The sequence below is a fragment of the Anabas testudineus genome, chromosome 2 (assembly GCF_900324465.2).
Source record: "Anabas testudineus chromosome 2, fAnaTes1.2, whole genome shotgun sequence".
Lineage (NCBI taxonomy): Eukaryota > Metazoa > Chordata > Actinopteri > Anabantiformes > Anabantidae > Anabas > Anabas testudineus.
Window position 1 is genome coordinate 5,414,182 of NC_046611.1, and position 18,868 is coordinate 5,433,049.

The 18,868-nt window shown below is 39.8% G+C and overlaps 1 protein-coding gene across 4 annotated transcripts; it reads left to right on the forward strand.

Annotated features, from left to right (window-relative positions):
- The first annotated feature begins 1,648 nt into the window (after positions 1 to 1,648).
- LOC113164871 (collagen alpha-1(VIII) chain-like) lies at positions 1,649 to 18,022 on the forward strand. 4 transcript variants are annotated; one of them, XM_026364401.1, is made up of 4 exons: positions 1,649 to 1,717; positions 12,242 to 12,410; positions 14,533 to 14,803; positions 14,903 to 18,022. In XM_026364401.1, exons 3-4 carry the CDS (start codon positions 14,536 to 14,538, stop codon positions 16,855 to 16,857), a joined length of 2,223 nt encoding a protein of 740 aa, XP_026220186.1. In that variant the 5' UTR covers positions 1,649 to 1,717; positions 12,242 to 12,410; positions 14,533 to 14,535; the 3' UTR covers positions 16,858 to 18,022. The 4 variants fall into 4 exon arrangements, with proteins under 4 accessions (XP_026220186.1, XP_026220183.1, XP_026220185.1 ...); XM_026364398.1 differs by having other exon boundaries at positions 12,242 to 12,406; XM_026364400.1 differs by lacking the exon at positions 1,649 to 1,717 and adding an exon at positions 1,902 to 1,939 and having other exon boundaries at positions 12,242 to 12,406.
- The last annotated feature ends 846 nt before the right edge of the window (positions 18,023 to 18,868 follow it).

Here is an 18,868-nt window from a genome sequence, read left to right on the forward strand (position 1 = left end):
CCTCTGCCTCTGCTTCTTCCTTTGGTGCAGTGAAGAATTTGGGCTAAAGCTAAATATTTTCGCCTTTTTACACCAGAAACTCTGGTGAAGAGTCACATGTGGGTGCAGACATGTACGTGCTGAACCGAGCAGGCCGGAGCAGCTTCTTCCAATTTTAATATATTTGGACATGTATAACATGGATTAAACATGTAAACAGTCTGTCATTGTGACAAGTAGCATTGCTTGAGTTGTTGTTCTTGGCTATGCTTGTGGCCTGAGTGAAATTGTTATATCATAATATGTTATTATATCATAATGTAGTACAGGCTACAAGCAGAGGACCGATCCCCGACTTGCCAGGCTGTGTTGCCAGCTTTGGTGGGTCTCACTGCACCACAATGGCAGATTTCTATGTTTATTAGGCTTCCTAAATATTACCACTGAATTAAAGTAGAGGAAGCTGTCACCCCTCTGGTAACAATCTTCCTGTGCAGTGTTATTAGTTTGGCTGTTAAAGGGTCTTATAATAATAATGTGTGGTGCAAACAAACTTTAAAAATTAATTGATTTCTAATTGTACCAGAGGAAGAGAAAACTGTAGGGTAAGAACGTAGAGCAGCGCAAAATGAGAAAAAGGAGAATAAAAGGTTCAGCCATACATGATATGCATAGGAAATGGACAGACTTATTCTTTTAGACTTATTCTGTTTTTTTTATCACCCAAACTTCTGCATTTACTGTCACGTGGAACTACACCTGCTCCAGTTTCAACCAAAGTCGCAATTCCTCAAAACTGTGTTGCAACAGTAGTGTTTCCCCTGACTGTGTCCTGCCAGTGTTGGTTTTGTTATACAATCAATGAACACTACTGACTTGTATATATCTCAACAACTACTGGATTGGTTGCAATGACATTTGGTACAGAATCCATGGTTCCAACAGATGTACCCTATCAACTTTGGTGATCCCCTGACTTCCTCTCGTGAGCAGCATTCAGCCCAAAATGCCACTGTCTTTTAGGTCTTTCAAACTCTCTAGCATGCCTGTGACCTCTTTCTTTTACTGCAGTAACATTTAATTCACGACTTTCTAAAGCTCAAATAAACAGTAAAGCTACAAGACAATAATAAGAGTAGGTGGATGTGAGAAATAGGTTCATTCTCTCATCTGTGTTGGTTTAAAAGTCCTCAGAAAATGGAAATTTAAACAATCTGAACAACCTCTGCTTTGTGTGTGTGTGTGTGTGTGTGTGTGTGTGTGTGTGTGTGTGCTGCGGTAGTTACTAAAACCGCTCCTCTCAGCTAGATCTTCACCTCAGCCAGAGCTGGCTAACCAAAGTGAGACCCTGCCCTTAAATCTTTCTGCATGCAAAGAATGCACTGAGAGCTCCAAGTCAAACGAGAATCTTCCTCCTTGTGATATATAGTTGTGCAGCTGGGTTTCCTCTTTTCCCTCAGTGAGTTTCTGTGTATAATAACCTCTAATGCTGCAAACATGTAGTTCCAGTAGTGGTTTCCCTCTCACACAGATCCTGTTATCCACTTTCTGTTTTCCTCCCTCTTTCTCTCACATACATGCACAGATCCAGCTTCTCCTCTCTCTCAGCTCTCGCAGCTCCACCCACCTGCAGATAAAAGCCAAACCTTCACCAGGACTGCTGTTCAGTGTCTGTCCCAAACTCCTCAAAGCTTTGTGATACTTCCAGCCTGCAGCAGCAGCAGCAACACACACATAAGTAAGTGATGCATCACCATACTTAGCTCAACAGCATTTGATGTTTTGGTTGTTTTCACCAAGTTTAGGTTAGTTTTGGTGTCATTCAGTGTGTTTCAAAGGTACGATCTAGCTTCTAGGTTTTTGGGCTTGCATTGCTGTCTGACTTACTGTCTGAATACCTTACTTTTACTCTGTCAAGGAAAGGGGGAGGTGATGAGGAAAGGGACATGGAAATGCAAAGGTAAAAACATAAAAAAAGTGTTTTTTTGACTCGCAAAATGTTTCATAAGACGTCCTAATTCACCAAGCTCACCACTGTGAAGCCTCTGCTGACAGAAGTCTCTACAGAAAACGTCTGACAGTTTTCCAAATGCTAAGAAAATCCAAGAGAGACACCTGGAAAGAATAACTCGGGCTTAAGCTTGTTAAAATAAATGCACAGTGCTGCATCTTGACACGATTTAGCACGAGTTATTGGAATGTCTTGACATTTTAGACATTTTAGCTTCATGTCTTTCAATAGAGAGGAGAAAAAGGTAAGCACATTGTCATGAAGTGTTCGTGGGAGAAAGGGATTCATTGTTAATGTTATTGTAGATTTAAATAATGTAAACCACATAAATATTAGGAGGATTAAAATCAGTTTTAGAAAGAGGCTTTCTGACTGCACTTAAACAGGGAGAAATTCATCAGAGATGGAAAGTTTGAAATCTTCTGCGCATGTTTTTTTTTACCCATCTTCAACCTAAATATGCAGAATTGAATGTTTTGCATATTCAGTGTTATTGCATCCCCTGAGTCAGGTATATGTCTGCTTTCTTTATTAGGTAGGTGATATAGGAAAACCTCTGACCATGCGAACCGACCAGAAACTCCCAAGCACCACATTGTTTTGCCTCACTATCGTTTCAGCATAACTTGATCACAGAGTATCTGAGTGTGCAGGAATTAAAATAAACTAAAAATCCCTTCTTCACACCCACCATTCTAATGTTAACCATGTTTGCAGTTTGACTGCTGTTTCTTTAGCACAGTTTTAGCGTAAAGTTGAAGGAAATTTGTTTTACTAACTGATATATCTTGAAAGTAGCTTTCAATTGCAAGTATACTGATATGATTCATGCTAGTAGAAGATGTGGAAAATCATTTTTAGAAAGAAAGATAATTTCTTTGTGAGACTGGGAGAAACTTAGTTGGATTCCCTGTGTGCATTTGCAACTGTTTCTAACTTGCAGCTCTTGATTGCTGTTTCAAGTGATCATGTTTTTCCTTTCTCTGAGAGAAAACTCTTAATTAGGGGAAAATGTGGTGAAGGGAGCTCATGCAGTGGTGGTTAGGCAAGTCATGCAATTAATTTGCTGATAGCTCTTGATAGCACTCAGTGAAACTCATGATGCAGTGAAAGAAGTGTGGGCAGCAGCATAGAAACGCACAGACTGTATGACACTGTTGTGTAGATGCGAATGAGAGAGGATGAGAGAATATGGAGCTTGGAGACTGCTCACTTGATCGCCAGATTAGCACATTTCCCAAGATGCATGCGTGTGTTTTAAGGTTGCGTTTGTTTTTCTAAAATATTTTCTTTATTAGAAGGAGGAAGACCATGTAAAAAGTAAAGCAAACAATTAGTTTAGGGGTCTGGGTGTATACAGAATACATTTTCTGTTTATAATCTTGGTAACATTTTGGAAAAGACTGAAATTATACTCTTACACTCTACATTTACTTTTTATGAAGCTCAACTCAATCCCGAAATTATCAGTTTGAAGTCACTTAAAGATTTATACTTGTTTTAGTATTTGAAGCAAGTCCTCACAAATATGGCCACTGCAGAAAAGTTATGTTTCTTTTTTTTTTTTTGGTTGAGGTCTGAGGGTAGCTGGATCTTCTCATGTGAAAGTCTTGTGTTTTGGCTACAGACAGGCTTCACTACTCCAAGTTCTTACAAAAAGCTGCTGTCCAGCTACAGAAAAGTGCGATTCAGGTTTGTTCAAAACTCTCCATTCGTTGAGAATTGACTTTCTAAAATACTGTAGACCCTGATGCAGCTGAGTATCACGACAGCTCATTTAATTGCATACAGGCGTTTGGGTATTTTATTCAGAGGACGTGATTAAAAAAGAATTTGCTTTACCAGTATTCTTTTATTTTGCTAAAAGCACCAGTCATACTGGATACTACTGGAAAACACTTTGTATTGATGCCAGTCATTCGCAACTCGCTGCCAAACTTCCATTTCATCGTTTGTGTGACTTCTCAAAGCAATAATTGACCATGTTAGCTTGTTGAGATGAGAGGATTGATGATGTTCTCATATCTGTATATTAAATAAGAAGCTTTAGTAGGCAGCCAGCTCGGATCTGTGGGTGAAACCTGCCAGTAGTTTAACTGTTGACACGACTGTAGTTGTTTTCACTAAGTGGGAGATATTGTCAGTGTCAGATACAGCACATCTTCAAAACATAGAATTACAAGTTGGAGGCTGACATAACTAGTTTTTCCTCGTAAGCTGCTCATAATTACACTTTAAACAATAGGACATGAATAATTAACACTGTGCTGATGACCCAGTCCAGGAAATGTTGCATCACATAATCCCTGAAAATCACAACATCTGTTTCTTATGTCGAAGTATTCCATTAAACATGTATTGCAGTAAACGGTGTAGTCTTGCAGGTTACATTTGAATTTTAAATACTTTAAGGATATACCTGACACGATGATATACAGTATCACTGAGTATCACTGAGAGAGCTGGGTGCTATTATATTAATATTTCTGATAGAGTTTGCTGTGCTCGCCTTTTGTTGTCGTTAAGATACTAAACAAGTGTTTGCTGTGAGCAGAAGCTGTAGAAGCAGTGGAGACAGGAGGGTCACACTTCGACTCCTTCACAGCTCTCACCTACTGAACAGGAAGTGTTTCTGCAGCTCGCGGGAATGTGTCTCTTGATCCTGCAGCTGCAGCCTCTGTGATTTGAGGCCATGTGTCCAAATGATCTCCTGCTACTGTGCAGCCTAGAAATCAGAGTTTTTATATTTATTCTGTTAATCAGATACAAATGTTTTGTTTCTTCAAAAGCTTAATCTGTCACGTTAGCAGCCAGGGTGATCTGTTTTAGTGGTAGTTTATTTAAAATACACTATTCTGGAATTACAACTTCAAATTTAGCAGATTTATTGCAAAGTATCTGTTATCTAAACTCTTAAGTAGACAGAGTCGTACTTCTTATTATCCCTCATAAATACTCTGCTGCAAAAACATCTGGATGGTAGGAAAGGGAGGATCATATTTTTTCTTTGAGTGGCATATTTTACGGCGTACTGTGTAACACATTAAGCTTCCTGGGACTGTCGTCATATCTCATTACTGTCCCCAGTCGGATGAGACACACATACTGCCACAAGCAGTATGTTTGTAGCTTTTACGATCTCAGTAAATTGATATGTGTGTAAGAAAGTAAAACCTTTTCCAACACAGATGAAGTCCCTGTGACTACGCAGAGTTATAGGGAGCAAATGCTCTGGGGAAGCCATCATCAAAGTGAAATTATCAGCAATAAACCCTATGAAACTCTCTCTCTGAGCAACATTTAATCACCACATGGTCATTTTTACATATTGGACTGCTCCAACCTTTAAATTCAGCAATTACTGCTTTTCTGGAAAGTTTGATTTGTCTAATTGTGCTGTATTTTCAATGACCTGTGTTTATAAATTGCAAACGCATTAATAGTAGGATGTTGGAAATCTTCCGAAGTATTTATGGTCAATTTGTGGTGCAGTTTATTTTTGTTTTGTTTTGTTTTTGTGCCTTTATCATATTCACTGGGAGTGGTATTCATTCAGCTTAGCTTTATTTGGTACAATATGATATACTGGTTTTGCTGTAGCTGGTTAGGAAACAGGTTTTAGTTTATTCATGTACAGTACAGTAGTATTTTCTTCCTTTTTTTTTTTTTTTTTTGGCCATACTGAAAGCTATGTGACAGGTTTAGAAATTGCTAACTTACTAAATTGGGTTGTTCTTTACCTGTTTATGTGCACAAATATGAAGAAAACAATTAAAAAGTTCATGTATCCATAACATAAAAGTTCAAAAGGCAATTGGAACAGAGTTAGTGAATATGTATATAGAGGTTGACATTTCGACATGCGGCGAGGAGTCGAACCACCAACCCTGGTGTTCAGACTACTGCCCTTCCACCTGATCCACAGTCACCCCCTTTGTAGCAAATAGAAATAAAAAAAGCTTAAAAGTACCTTTGTACAGTACAAGTGCATGTAAATATACTTCATTATTTTCCACCACTGCTCACTAGAAACGCTAAGAAAAAAAAGCAGCGAGGCAACATGTGGCCTCGTGCACATCGCAGGCTTGATTTACACAATACACAAAATCTATTTATGCAGCTGCAAACGGCCAAATTCTCTACTGGAACCTGTGGTTTAAGCATAGTATAAGTGATCAGATCTGATTATTGGCCAAATGCAGTTATTGCCCATAAAAATAATCATTCACTAGTGGAGCGTACCTTTGAGAGCCAGTGCAAATATGACCAAGAGCAAAACCACATGAAGCTCAAGCAAAAGCTTGGATTAATCCACTGCTAAAACTAAAAGCCTGGAAAAGCCTGAAAGGCCTAACAAGTGTTTCCTTCCTGCTGTGCAAGATAGTGGAACATGTCATGTAAGATATTTTCAGTTTTACTAATGCAGTACGTTCTTCCCATCCTTGTTTCTCACTGATGTTTTTCTCTGAACATGTGAAGTAAAGACCTGAAGCGCTTCATAGTTCTGAGTCGCTATTAAGTGCTGTCCACAGACACCAGATACTGTGTTTTGACAGAACTCAAAGCTAATAGGAAAATAACTCTCCTCCCACTCCGATCTTTGCCTGAAATGAAAACTGTGGCCAGACATTCGCTGACTTGTGGTTCCCAGAACTGTGGGAGAGGAAAAATCTGTCAATGAGATGGGTGAAGAGGTCGGACCGACTGTGCGGACGTGTGTGTCAAAGGTCAGAGGAGCACTGAGCAAAAGGCCTGGTTGCCTATCCGGATGCTCCACCCGCTCGTGGTCAATTGGAACACCAGTCTAAAATGTGTTACCACCTAAAGGTCGGCCGACCCCTCGCCTGCCATGTCGAATTTCAGACTCTAGACGTCTGCAAATGCAACTCCGGCCTTTGCTCTGCAAAGAGATCGAGGAGGTGTGAAGGAATGCTGAAAAATAGCAAAATAGGTTTGAGAGGAATGGGTTGGTGCGGGTGGAGCAGCCGTGCTCATTCTGCTAACTGTTTAGATCAGTTAGCAAACATTGTCAAAATAAGTTTGTTTGTTTTTTGCTATTAGAAGCACATTTATGTCTTCAAACTGCAGAAAACCTCAGTAAAAAAGACGGAGAGATACCACTACTGATAAAATCTAGTTTAAAAATGGAGTTTGGCTCCCTCTGTCGAACCATGAACTTCACTACTGGCAGTGTTCACTGTGACTGATCTTTTCTCTCTCTTTTCTGCCATATTGCATGTTTTGACGTTTTAGTTGTTAAACGTGTATAGTTCATTATACTTCAGCAGCATATGCACATTTATACATGACCTCTATTGCACAGTACATTATATTCTTCATGTTAATGGTATAATAAGTGTTATATTAACTTTGAAACTTTAGAAGTAAACCAGCAAAACATGAAATCATGTAATTTTCATCTTTCTTCTTTTTTACTTTCTAGTAAAGTCTCCTGTGACTCATTTCTGCAGAAACTCGTACAGTCGCCAACTGTAGAGGTGGAATGTTTTTCTTATAAGGTTTAGGGAATACACAGCATCAACACACATACACATGCATACAAATAATCACACACACTCAGATGCATTCCCAGATGTTGTCTTGGGCTTTGGCTACTTCTGTCAACTGAATGTTGCATTCCTTTGTGTGTTTAAACTCATTCACACTATACTGACAGAACTGACATGTATGATGCATTATTATAAAAGTATGACTGTAAAAATGTAACAGAGGGAAATGTTTTTCAAATTATAACCATTCAAACTAAAAATACCTTTTTTTTATTCTTTTCTTTCCAGACAAAGAGAGAAAAACATCTGTATAGATGTATTCAGGTTTCTCTGACCCAGGTGATCCTCTGGGTCACTGAGTGTAGGGTTCAAGCCTTTCAATAACCTGGTATTATTACATTATGTAATGTAATACTGGCAAATGTCTGAAGCAGAACGTGCATTTGAACATGGAACCTTTCCTCTCATGAAACTAGTTTTTCACAGAAAACATTTCTTTTTACCCATTAGTTACCTAATGACCTGAATTAGTGGGTAGATTTTGATAATAATAAAAATAATGATATTGATCATTGAATTTTTTATCATTATAAAAACAACAAAATGTTAGTCTTTTAAGTTGGGCTAGCTCAGGTGCCATCTACTTACGATCGTCATTCATCCACTACTATGTTAATGTTGATGTAGCAGACAAAGATAATTTTTACCTATTTATGAAAAGATGGATAATAATAATGCAAATTCTCACACACATACAGCTGCATTTCCAGATGTTGTCTTGGGCTTGAGCTACTTCTGTCATGGAACAAAAAAGTAAACAAATATTTGTAATGGGGGGGGGGGGGGGGGGGGGTACAAATCAGGGTTGTTGAGGAAGTAATAAATGCACAAATACTTCTGGCATAAATACACTGTAATGGGACACAGACCGGTAATTTTATGCATCCAGGAACTAATTTGGAATCATAAACAATATACAGTTTCAAGCTGTTGTTTGTTTCTATGTGCTGTTCATCTACATTCCCATATGACCCTAATTCATTACAACATGTAACTAAGTGTCTTCGTTCTGGTCTGATGACCGTTTCTTTTTAGAAGCAGCGCTGTTAGCTGCTCACTCTTATTAGAAAAGAAAGATATTCTGCAATCTGTTTAAAACATAAAAGCCAGGCCTGACCACAAGCAATTAAGATTGGCACCCCTTATGTGTAAGCAATGACATGCCTCCGCTCCTCATCGTTTGTTTAGTGAGCGGTAGACTTTCCCATCTGGAATCAGTCAGGAGAGGAACACGGAGGAGAAATGAAAATTTGATTATTTTCAAAGCCAAGCTGGAGGTGATAAAAGACATTGTGGCTCATCACCAAACAGAGTCAGCTGCGGTTGCAAGTGTTGGCAAAGAGGTTCAGAGGAACCAGCAAACCTTCTGGGGTGAACAGTCTTAGTTGCATGGGATTGTCATCAAGTGAGGGGTGTGGAGGTGTCTGAAGAGTTTTCATCAAAGTTAAGTTCATGCACAAGATGAAAGACTGAAAAAGAATAAGCAAGAAATTTCCTTAAAATGGATTCTGCATGGTCTGAGCACACAGTCGAGTAGATGTCTATTGTTCAATATTCTATTGTTTAGCCATCCATCTGCACAGACAGTATTTTATTGCTTTGGTGATGTGGTGCAGCGTTAACTCAAGGCAGGAAAACGGTACAAAGGACTACTGACATTCATCTCCAATGAAACAAAAGCAGTTACAAAACATCAACATAAGTCAAAAGTCCTGTAAAAATCTCCAATTCTGGAAATAAAATAAATAACAATTTTTTATATAACAATAAAACTTTACTACTATAATAAGCTGCGGGAAGATCTCAGAACAGAAAAACAAATGCACACAGCGTCTCTTGGGCTGCATGAATGGAAATAAATGTGAGAGGAATCACTTTGGTCAGAAGAAACACACAAATCTGAAACCTTGGGCATAAACGAGCTCACATTCCTTGATGATAACCCAGACTAAACTCTCCAGTTTATCAGATATATATTATTATTTATCCGAAACATTGACTGTGCCGTAAAAGATCTGCTCCACAGGAACTGTACTTGAAATCGCTCCATTGATCTCACACATCATCACTTCATCAATCAATCAATCAATCAAGTTCAAATTAAGAGCTTGTGTTTGTTTGGTTCCTGGAAATTAGCTGTTAAATCACCAAAAAGAGATGAAGTTAGAAGGAAAGTAAAAGATTTTCTTTAAGGAGTTGTACAGATTACATGAGAACTTTACTCTAGGACCCATCACACAGATAAAAATAAACCAGAACAGGGTGATTTAGGAAAAGACTTTATTTGTTGTGTTGGAACGTTTGGCGCGCAGGACTCCCAAAGCTAAACACACAGACAGTATAATATCCTTATAATTCAATACTTTTCATAATTTCAGTCTGCGGTCCAGACAGTTACCTCAATTGCATTCCCATTACACAGTCTGGAAGCCAAGAGATGACTGATGATATGGAGTTCCTCTAATCAAAGCTTCTCTCTTCAAAGTAATTGGCAGCCGCAGAGGAGTGAATAGTTGTTGCTTTCGCATGTAAGAGGCACTCAGGCATAACGTTCCAATGGAAATATGAAAGAGGAAGATGAATGCCGTGAACTCACTCCAGGTGTTCACTGTTATTCAAAAACAAATAGCCAGGCTCAGATTCTTCACTGACAGCAGGACGCAACATGTTTTAAAAGAATGAATGCGTCAACAGTGTTTGTTGTATTGTTTCAGTCTGTCCATTTTAAATTTATGATTGCGAAGGTTATTTTTCACAACAGATTTTCAGTGTGCAAACTTCAACTTTGGAGCACAGCGTCATGGAAATCTGATGTTTCAGTATGTGCATATTGTGCAGTTTATGGCAAGAAAGAACATACAAAGACAGTCAGGAAAAAATAGGCCGAGAACCAAAAGACAGACAAGTTACGCAACAATACAAAATGAACACACTGAAATAAAATGTGAAAATCTGCATCAACAAAGTGTTGATGCACTCATTTGAATCTTTAAGTTAAGTTTAACCAACAGTGAGCACACCTGTTTACTTTCTAAATTGTTTACAATGCGTCCCGTTCATTAGTGACATTTATTAAGTAAGCATGGAAAAATAATATATTATCTATTTATATTCACAATCAGAGGTACTGTATATGGTCGTGACATAATGTTTTTGCATGCAGCTTCCTTCAAGTCCAAAACTGAAAGTGTGATTTTATTCAGTTTGATAGACAACAGCAAAACATTTCCTGTGTACTCACTAGCATGTCTACAATAAAATATTACACTACAATAACACATTGTCCCAAAGCAAAAGTCTGGCCTCAGAAAATATTGCAGCGGTTCATAGTGTCCTTTATCCTGCATCCATGTGGCCTCAAAGACATTAGGTCATCAAGGATGAAACCCTGCACAAAGCTCCATCCAGCTCTCCAAATGAGCTCTGTTGCTCATGCAGTTCATCTTGATGCTTTTGTCTCTATAAGCCATCAAGACTGATGTATCCTTGGAGGTTGGAGGGAACATGTGTTTCAAAGCATCAGCCTGTCCTCTTTGTTTTGCTGACTTAATGGTTTACGGAGGTCACCTCACTTCCTCGCCAAACATGTGCTCCTTCTTTTTGTCTGCAGAGCAGAGCTGGCTTTGTACGAGTGCACTGTGTTTCGGCTACAGCAGTGATCAATTCAACGTCGCCATGTGTTAAATCATGTTCAGTTTAAAAGGTCAGCACTCGAGCATCAATCTCTTGATGGTTTTACATGTGAAAAATATGTTTGACAAATAATTTGCTCCACTCCGCTGTGCGGAAACACTTTTTCTTTTTCTGGCAGTACTAGCTGTACAATGCTCATTGTGTCTTTAAATTGTGGTTGTTCCCTTTTCCCCACTACAAAGCATTCATTGAAATTTTGAAAGAACATTTTTAGTCCTTTCATTTGAGGACTTTCACACAGAACCTTCACATTTACAGGCCTCACATTACAGTTAGCGGTTACAAATGGCACAATGAAATCAAGATGAGAACTACAATGAACCTTTGCACATGACAGAGAAATGGATTAATATATGAAAATATATAAAATACAGAAGGAATTCTAATTAAAAGTTGAATTACTGCTTGAGAGTGAATACAATAATAGAGCAATACCACATTGGTATGCTATCATGTTTTCTCTCTGCTGTTGTGTTTTGCACCTCTGTAAACTGTAACATTAAATCTCAAAGGGAGACAGTGTCTGCAGGATCTGTCCATGGTGCTGGATCTATACATCACAGAGTTCTACAGTCAAAGAGCCAGATCGATAAACTGGATTAAAATGAACCATTACACTGAACTTTTGTTTTCTAATGTAATGTTTAATTCAGAACTTTTAGTTTGATTGTGATCCAGCTGTTGTTTGTGGCAAAGCATCTGATGATCTTTATTAAAGACACCTTTTTAAATTTAAAGAGCTAATAATTTTTCATGTTAGTGCCTAGATCCTAAACAGATACAGTTTCATACTGTTAGAGTTCTGCTTCTTGTATTTTAATACTCACATCCCTACATTCCTCAAGCAAAGAGCTGTGTCTCAGCATTACTGCATCGGGGCCAAAACATGTCTACCTGGTGGGCATGGCAGCTTAGTGTTACAAACCCCAAGGCTCTGCGAAAGGTCGCCACTTGACATTTATCAAGCCTGACATTCATATTTTTACAGGGCCCAGCAGGACTGCAGCTAACACCTGGCTGGATCCCATGCATGGCCACCGTCCCACTCATGCCTTGGAAAAGACCCAGAGAAGCGACCTCAAGTGAGGAGAACTAGAGGTGAAACCAAAAGAAGAAGGGTTGACGACATAGGGTTTGACAGGAGAAGAAATCAGTAAGTAAGAGTTTCTAGTTTTCTATTGTGTGAACTTGTTGCAAACTGAGAACAAATGAATGTACATTTCTGTCCAGATGTGTGTACATTACTGACATCAATGAAAACTTGGACACTTGAAGATTTATTGTTTCTAGGCATCTCAGTCATCCGTGTCGTGGTATTCCAGAAGTGTTATTTGATATCATGATATCCATTTGTACTTGTAACTTAATGATGTGCAGAAAAAATTACATAGATGAGGAAGCGTGCCACAGTACCACAGTAAACATATTCAGCCGACACTACTTAACTAATTACCCCAAAAAATGTAACTCTCATTCCCATTATTTGAGGTCTCCAAAAGCTTTGATCTCTTTGACACACAAATACCACAATGGAGAAAAACATACATTCACTCATGACCGTTTATTTTCGCACACGTTCTTGGCAACACTTAGTCTCTTTAGCACTGAACTGTTTAAAGGATTAAGGATTACATTTAAAATTGACCACAGCCCTGTGAAGCCTCTTAATTATGATATATGCTTTAGAAGCACGTGCTTTGTGTAATCTGGGTATTGGAATTGATGTGTAAACAACAGGAAGAAAGGACAAGAGTGATTGTCAACAATCAGGCAGTGGAGAGTTTTCGTCCTTTTTGAGGTTCAGCCGTGGTGTGTTTTTAAAGACCTTTATTTCTTGACTCGGCTGAAAGATAGAAGAGCACAGCCTGCCGGCCATGAAACAGCATGGAGGAGTTATAATACACAGTATATCACAGCAGTGGGCAGCACTTCCCAGACCACAGGACTTCTTCTGTATTTTCTGCCTGTGGAAAGTAAATGACGGTGTTGAGAGACCTCAGGTGGTGAGAGAAGGAAGAGAACTTTGTTGAACCATTTTAAAGGGACACTACTAATTCATATATGTAAAGATCAGTGCTCTAGTCAAGATAAGCAGCTTAGTGTATACTGTGTTAAAAATGCTGAATAATGTGATTTCTGCTGTAAATGTTTCAAACGTTGAGCAAAATAAACCAGATGATGTCATGATAATGTTATCAGCATTATGTACGTTTGGGTCTACAGATTTGTAGCCTGCATTACAAACTGAAATTTGAAATCTGCGGGTATTCATCTGACATAAAAGACTTTAAAACAGACATTATCCTGTTGCATTATGAGAAGTGCAAGACTCACACAATCTGAGCCTCTCATGTTTTGGTTATGACACTTTTTTATTCTCTTTTGCAAATCCCCTAACTTTATGCAAGTGCAGTATGAAATTGCATGACGAAAGACCCAGACTACATGCTACAAACCTCTAGGACAATGGTGAGCAACACTGGTTTTAAAGGCCACTGTCCTGCTTGTTTTCCACCTACCCCTGCTCTACCCACTGCTGGTTACCTGGGTCAGGTGTATTCAGTCAATCCAAAACTGAAAGATACCAATTCTCTTTTTCTTTCCTTACTCAGTCACCATCTAAGATGGTGTCTTGCAGCAGGACAGTGCAATACAAATAAAAGCTTAAGGGCAAGATCGTAACACAGACACTCGCAATTCATCTTGTGTCCCTTTTAATTGTTAATGTTAATTAAAGGCTGAGCCAAAGCCCTTTCTGTGTTCTTTCCTGTACACAGTATGTACAAATTCACATGGAATAATAACTAATCAGTGACTCTTAGATAATTGTAATTGTAGCAGCTATAGAAATTAAAACATTTCTCAATACTGCAATGGTGGAAGGTAGAAGTGTATTTATTTAAGATCTGCAACAAAATGCAATATGAGGTACATTTGTTTACTGTGGTTCTGCTGAGCTGACCTGCCGTAGTTACCAAATACTACATGTTTATTTATTCCTATACAACATGACTAAAGTACTTAGGGTACTCATTAAATGAAAGCACTACCTCAACTTTCTGCAACATTAAAGAGATAAAAATGTCTATAAAGCAATAATTGTAAGTCTAATAATATAATTAAGTACATGCACCATTTATTTTTAATAGTTAATGTATTGCTCTTACTTGCAACGTAATAACGTAATAATATGAGACACAAACTCAAACCTAATGAAAAACCTCTCTGAGAGCAACTTATCTGCTCATATTTATCACATTTGTCTTTGTTGTTTTTCAGAAAATGGTGGCTGTACCTCTCCACTGCTTCTACCTGCTCACCAGTGTCCTCCAGCTGTGTTTTTTACGACTGGCTCACGGTGGAGCGTATTACGGACATAAACAGCCACCTCAGCAGCACCAGCCCCTGCCACAGTACAATGAAGGGTATCCACAGCAACAGTTTTTGGGGAATGATATGCCACTGATGCCGTTACTGTCTCAGATAGGAAAAGAGCTTCCTCATCTGCCTTTACAAAAGGGCAAAGAGAGACCGCTGACTGAGGGCAAAGGTCTGACTGTTGTTCTTCTTGTTTGATTTAATTAAAAACATCTGTAATGAAGTTTGGGATTCATTTACCTCTGTCCACTAATTTGTGCCCTTTTCCCAGGACAAACCTTTCCTAGAGGTGCCAAAGGTCCACTTCCTCCTATTCCTGGTGGAGAGGGTCTCCGAGAGGGGCCACAAGGAATTCAGGGTCCCCAAGGACCAACAGGACCCCCAGGACCACAAGGTCCACCCGGACTACCAGGCCAGGCGATGCCAGGGTTACCAGGAAAACCAGGGCCTCCTGGACCTCAAGGGTACCCAGGAATAGGAAAACCTGGCATACCAGGGTTGCCAGGAAAACCTGGAGGTCCTGGATTACCAGGACCAAAAGGGGACATTGGTCTAAGTGGTGGTGAAGGACCAACTGGGCTTCCAGGGCCTGCAGGTCTACCAGGTCCCCCTGGACTCCCTGGAATTTCCAAACCAGGAGGCCAGGGGCTGCCAGGACAGCCAGGTCCTGTGGGAGAGCCTGGCCAAAAAGGTACACCTGGGTCACCTGGTCTTCCAGGCCCCAAAGGAGAGAATGGATTTGGTCTACCTGGTTTGCCAGGTTTGAAAGGACCTAGTGGACCACCGGGTCCACCTGGCCAAGTGGGCCTACCTGGTGTTAGTAAAGCTGGTCTTAATGGTCTCCCTGGACATCCAGGGATACCAGGAAAGCCTGGTCCTCCTGGAGAGCCAGGGCTGTCAGGGTCACCTGGTGAAAAAGGTCAACCAGGACCACCAGGTCAGCCAGGAATTGGAATACCAGGGAATGATGGTTTGAGAGGACAATCAGGACCTATGGGAGGGAAAGGGGAACCAGGTCCTCCTGGTTTACCTGGGGGTCAAGGCATGCCAGGTTATGGCAAACCTGGGTTTCCAGGACCTAAGGGTCACAAGGGACATGCTGGTCTTCCTGGGTTACCAGGCCCAAAAGGTGATAAAGGTTTTGGTGGGCTTCCAGGTGTCATTGGTCCCAATGGTCCTAGTGGTATGCCTGGGCCACCAGGTCCAATAGGGCCTCCTGGTAGTCTTGGCTTCCCAGGGCAAAAGGGAGAGGATGGTGCTATAGGACCAAGAGGAAATCCAGGAATGAAAGGTGACTTTGGGCTTCCAGGTCTTCCAGGACAGGTAGGTAGGCCAGGAGAGGGTGGGCAACCAGGGGCAAGAGGCTTACAGGGGCCCACTGGCCCTAAAGGAGAAGCTGGTATTAGGGGTTTACCTGGTGCCCCTGGTTCTGCAGGATTACCTGGACCAAGAGGAGAGGGAGGACAACCTGGAGTAAATGGCCACCAGGGACCCCAGGGAATTCCAGGGCTATCTGGACCAGGAGGACCGATTGGACCTCCTGGGATGCCAGGGCAAAAAGGTGAAACAGGCCTGCCTGGTAAACCTGGATATCCTGGTGAGGGAAAGCATGGGCCCCCTGGTCATATTGGCCCACAAGGTAATCCTGGACCCAGTGGCCCGCCTGGATCTCCAGGACCACGTGGGCAACCAGGACCCCCAGGTCCTCCAGGGCCACCTGCGGCATTTCCTGAGCTCGGACAGATCCTTCCTGCAACCGGCCCATTTACTGGCCAAAAACAAGGTTACAAAAAGCCAAAGAATGGGGGGGAGATTGGTGGAAGTGCCCTGGAGATGCCTGCGTTCACAGCGAAACTCACAAACCCGTTCCCTCTTGTTGGGTCTCCCATTGTCTTTGACAAACTCCTGCACAACGGCAACCAGAACTACAATTCCCAAACTGGTATTTTCACCTGTAACGTACCTGGAATCTATTACTTTGCTTATCACGTCCACTGCAAAGGAAGTAATGTGTGGGTGGCACTGATGAAGAACAATGAGCCAGTGATGTACACTTACGACGAGTACAAAAAGGGCTTGCTGGATCAGGCTTCAGGAAGTGCTGTACTCCCACTGCGACAAGGAGACAGCGTGCACGTACAGCTGCCATCGGACCAGGCAGCAGGACTTTATGCTGGTCCGTATGTCCACTCCACCTTTTCCGGATACTTATTGTACCCAATGTAAGAAATGTGTCTAATGGTAAAAGGTAGTAATGACAGTTAAAAAGACTCAAAGGTACAATCTAGGTCGAGTTAAAGGTTCTACAGTGAGTGGCTTTTACAGCAGCAACGTTGCTTCACACCTATGCACATGTACATAAACTACATGTTTGCACATACTGTATATCAGTGAGTGGGGGTCTCAGAAAGGGCAGTAATGAAAGATGTGTTTATAAATATTGTCATATACTAATATTCTACCTGTGATACGAGAGTTAATTGTGAAAAACGGAGAGCAGATGAAAAATACTGTCCAATAACTCGGTCATCTTAATTTGTGTATGTTTACGTTGTGCATTTACTCTTATATACATATACAAGTGTTCCTGACATGCCTGGAATAATTATGTTGCAGACCTGTCCTCACCTTTTACACATTTTTGCTTTACAGTTATAGTCTGTATACTGGGCACATAAGAACATATTCATTTCATTATATGAAGCATTTACTCATTGTTATCATAACATACAGCTGCCCCATGTACTTCATACTGTTATTAAGTTATTGTTAGTCCATTTATGTTTTTTGGGAAAGCAGCTTTTTAATAAAACAAAATGTTAATTCCACTTTTACATATTAATCTTACAGTAAAACAAGCCTTTTCATACCGTTTCTCAGAACACATAAAAACTATGTTTCGCATTGTTACCCACAATTTGGCAGGTGAACTGTATTTTGGTTCTTTCCTTTTTATGCCATAGATGTATTTGTAATAATTATGAATTCTTTGAAAGGTATTTGTTGGTTTGTCAGAATTCTCAGTAATTTATTTGTTTGACTACTGATTACTTGGGGGTGTTTTGTTTGTTGAAATAAGGGAATTCATTCCAAAATGCAGAACACAACCTACACATTCTGTGGGGGAAATAAAATCATAATAACACAAATATTCAACAGTGCACATACCAATTCATTCCTGTATTCTGCAGCTTTTATTAATTAAATCTTCAAATTGTGGATGTGCTATTTTGGAATGAAATTCTTTAAAAGGTTTTTTTCTCCTTTTTATATTTCTTTTTTTCGTTGTTTTACTTTGGACAATGCTGCACAGCGAAAGCAAATTAAACTGTGCCTAAATATGTGAATTTTTGTTTGTTTTGCTCTTGCTGGTGATATTTAATAAAGGAAAAAAAAGACTTGTCTCAACTTGATTTGTATCGTCATTGCTGCATGCAATGAAAATATCCAATTTTTTATAGAGTTGATCATGAAGTCTTGGTATGTTGTTCAACATATTGAACGACTACAGATATTTATATATTTCTAAACTATTTAGCACTGAATAGACAATACCAAGTGTCATATTTTACATTTACGTTTAGCAGACAGTTTCACCCAAAGCAACTACCAAGTGAAGTACAAGCTACAAGGCAGAAGCAGGGTAAGTGAAAGGAGGCCTTGCCTTGGGACCCCTACTGGAGGTAGGCCTCAACCTGGATTCAAACCCCGGTCTCCTGCATGGAGACCTATCCAGCCGCATATTTAGTTCAGAGTAATCAGAAACCGACATATTAAGAGATATTAAGAACTCAGGGGCCCTTTAGGTCAGTACATTTATTCTGTAAGTACTTTTACTTATGTATAGTTCTGAGAAATTCCTACTTTGGGGGAACATTTCCATTTTCTGCTACTTCAGATTCTGAATTCAATACATTTCAAAGAGAATTTTTGTATTTTCCCTCTACTACCACTTATTTAATAATGTATTTTATGTTGTATTGTTAACTAACGTTTGTTACTTAACATAACTAAATACACTATAATAACAGCACTTTATTTATTCAGTTGGATCTTGCTTGAAATGATGAAGTTTCCCAGCAGTGAAACACATGATCATCAAAACTGTATATACATTGGTTGCAATAAAATCCATTGTTATCAGCTGCCCCAATAGACAGACTAACGAATCAGTAATATTAATATGACATTTGTTGACAATTGGTGAAATTGATTATTCTACTTGATACTGAAGCAA

Excerpts from the sequence above, each read along its gene's own strand:
- LOC113164871 (XM_026364401.1), top strand. The coding sequence starts at position 14,536 with ATGGTGGCTGTACCTCTCCACTGCTTCTACCTGCTCACCAGTGTCCTC. Across the intron at positions 14,804-14,902 it reads ACCGCTGACTGAGGGCAAAG|GACAAACCTTTCCTAGAGGT; the intron begins GTCTGACTGTTG and ends CCCTTTTCCCAG.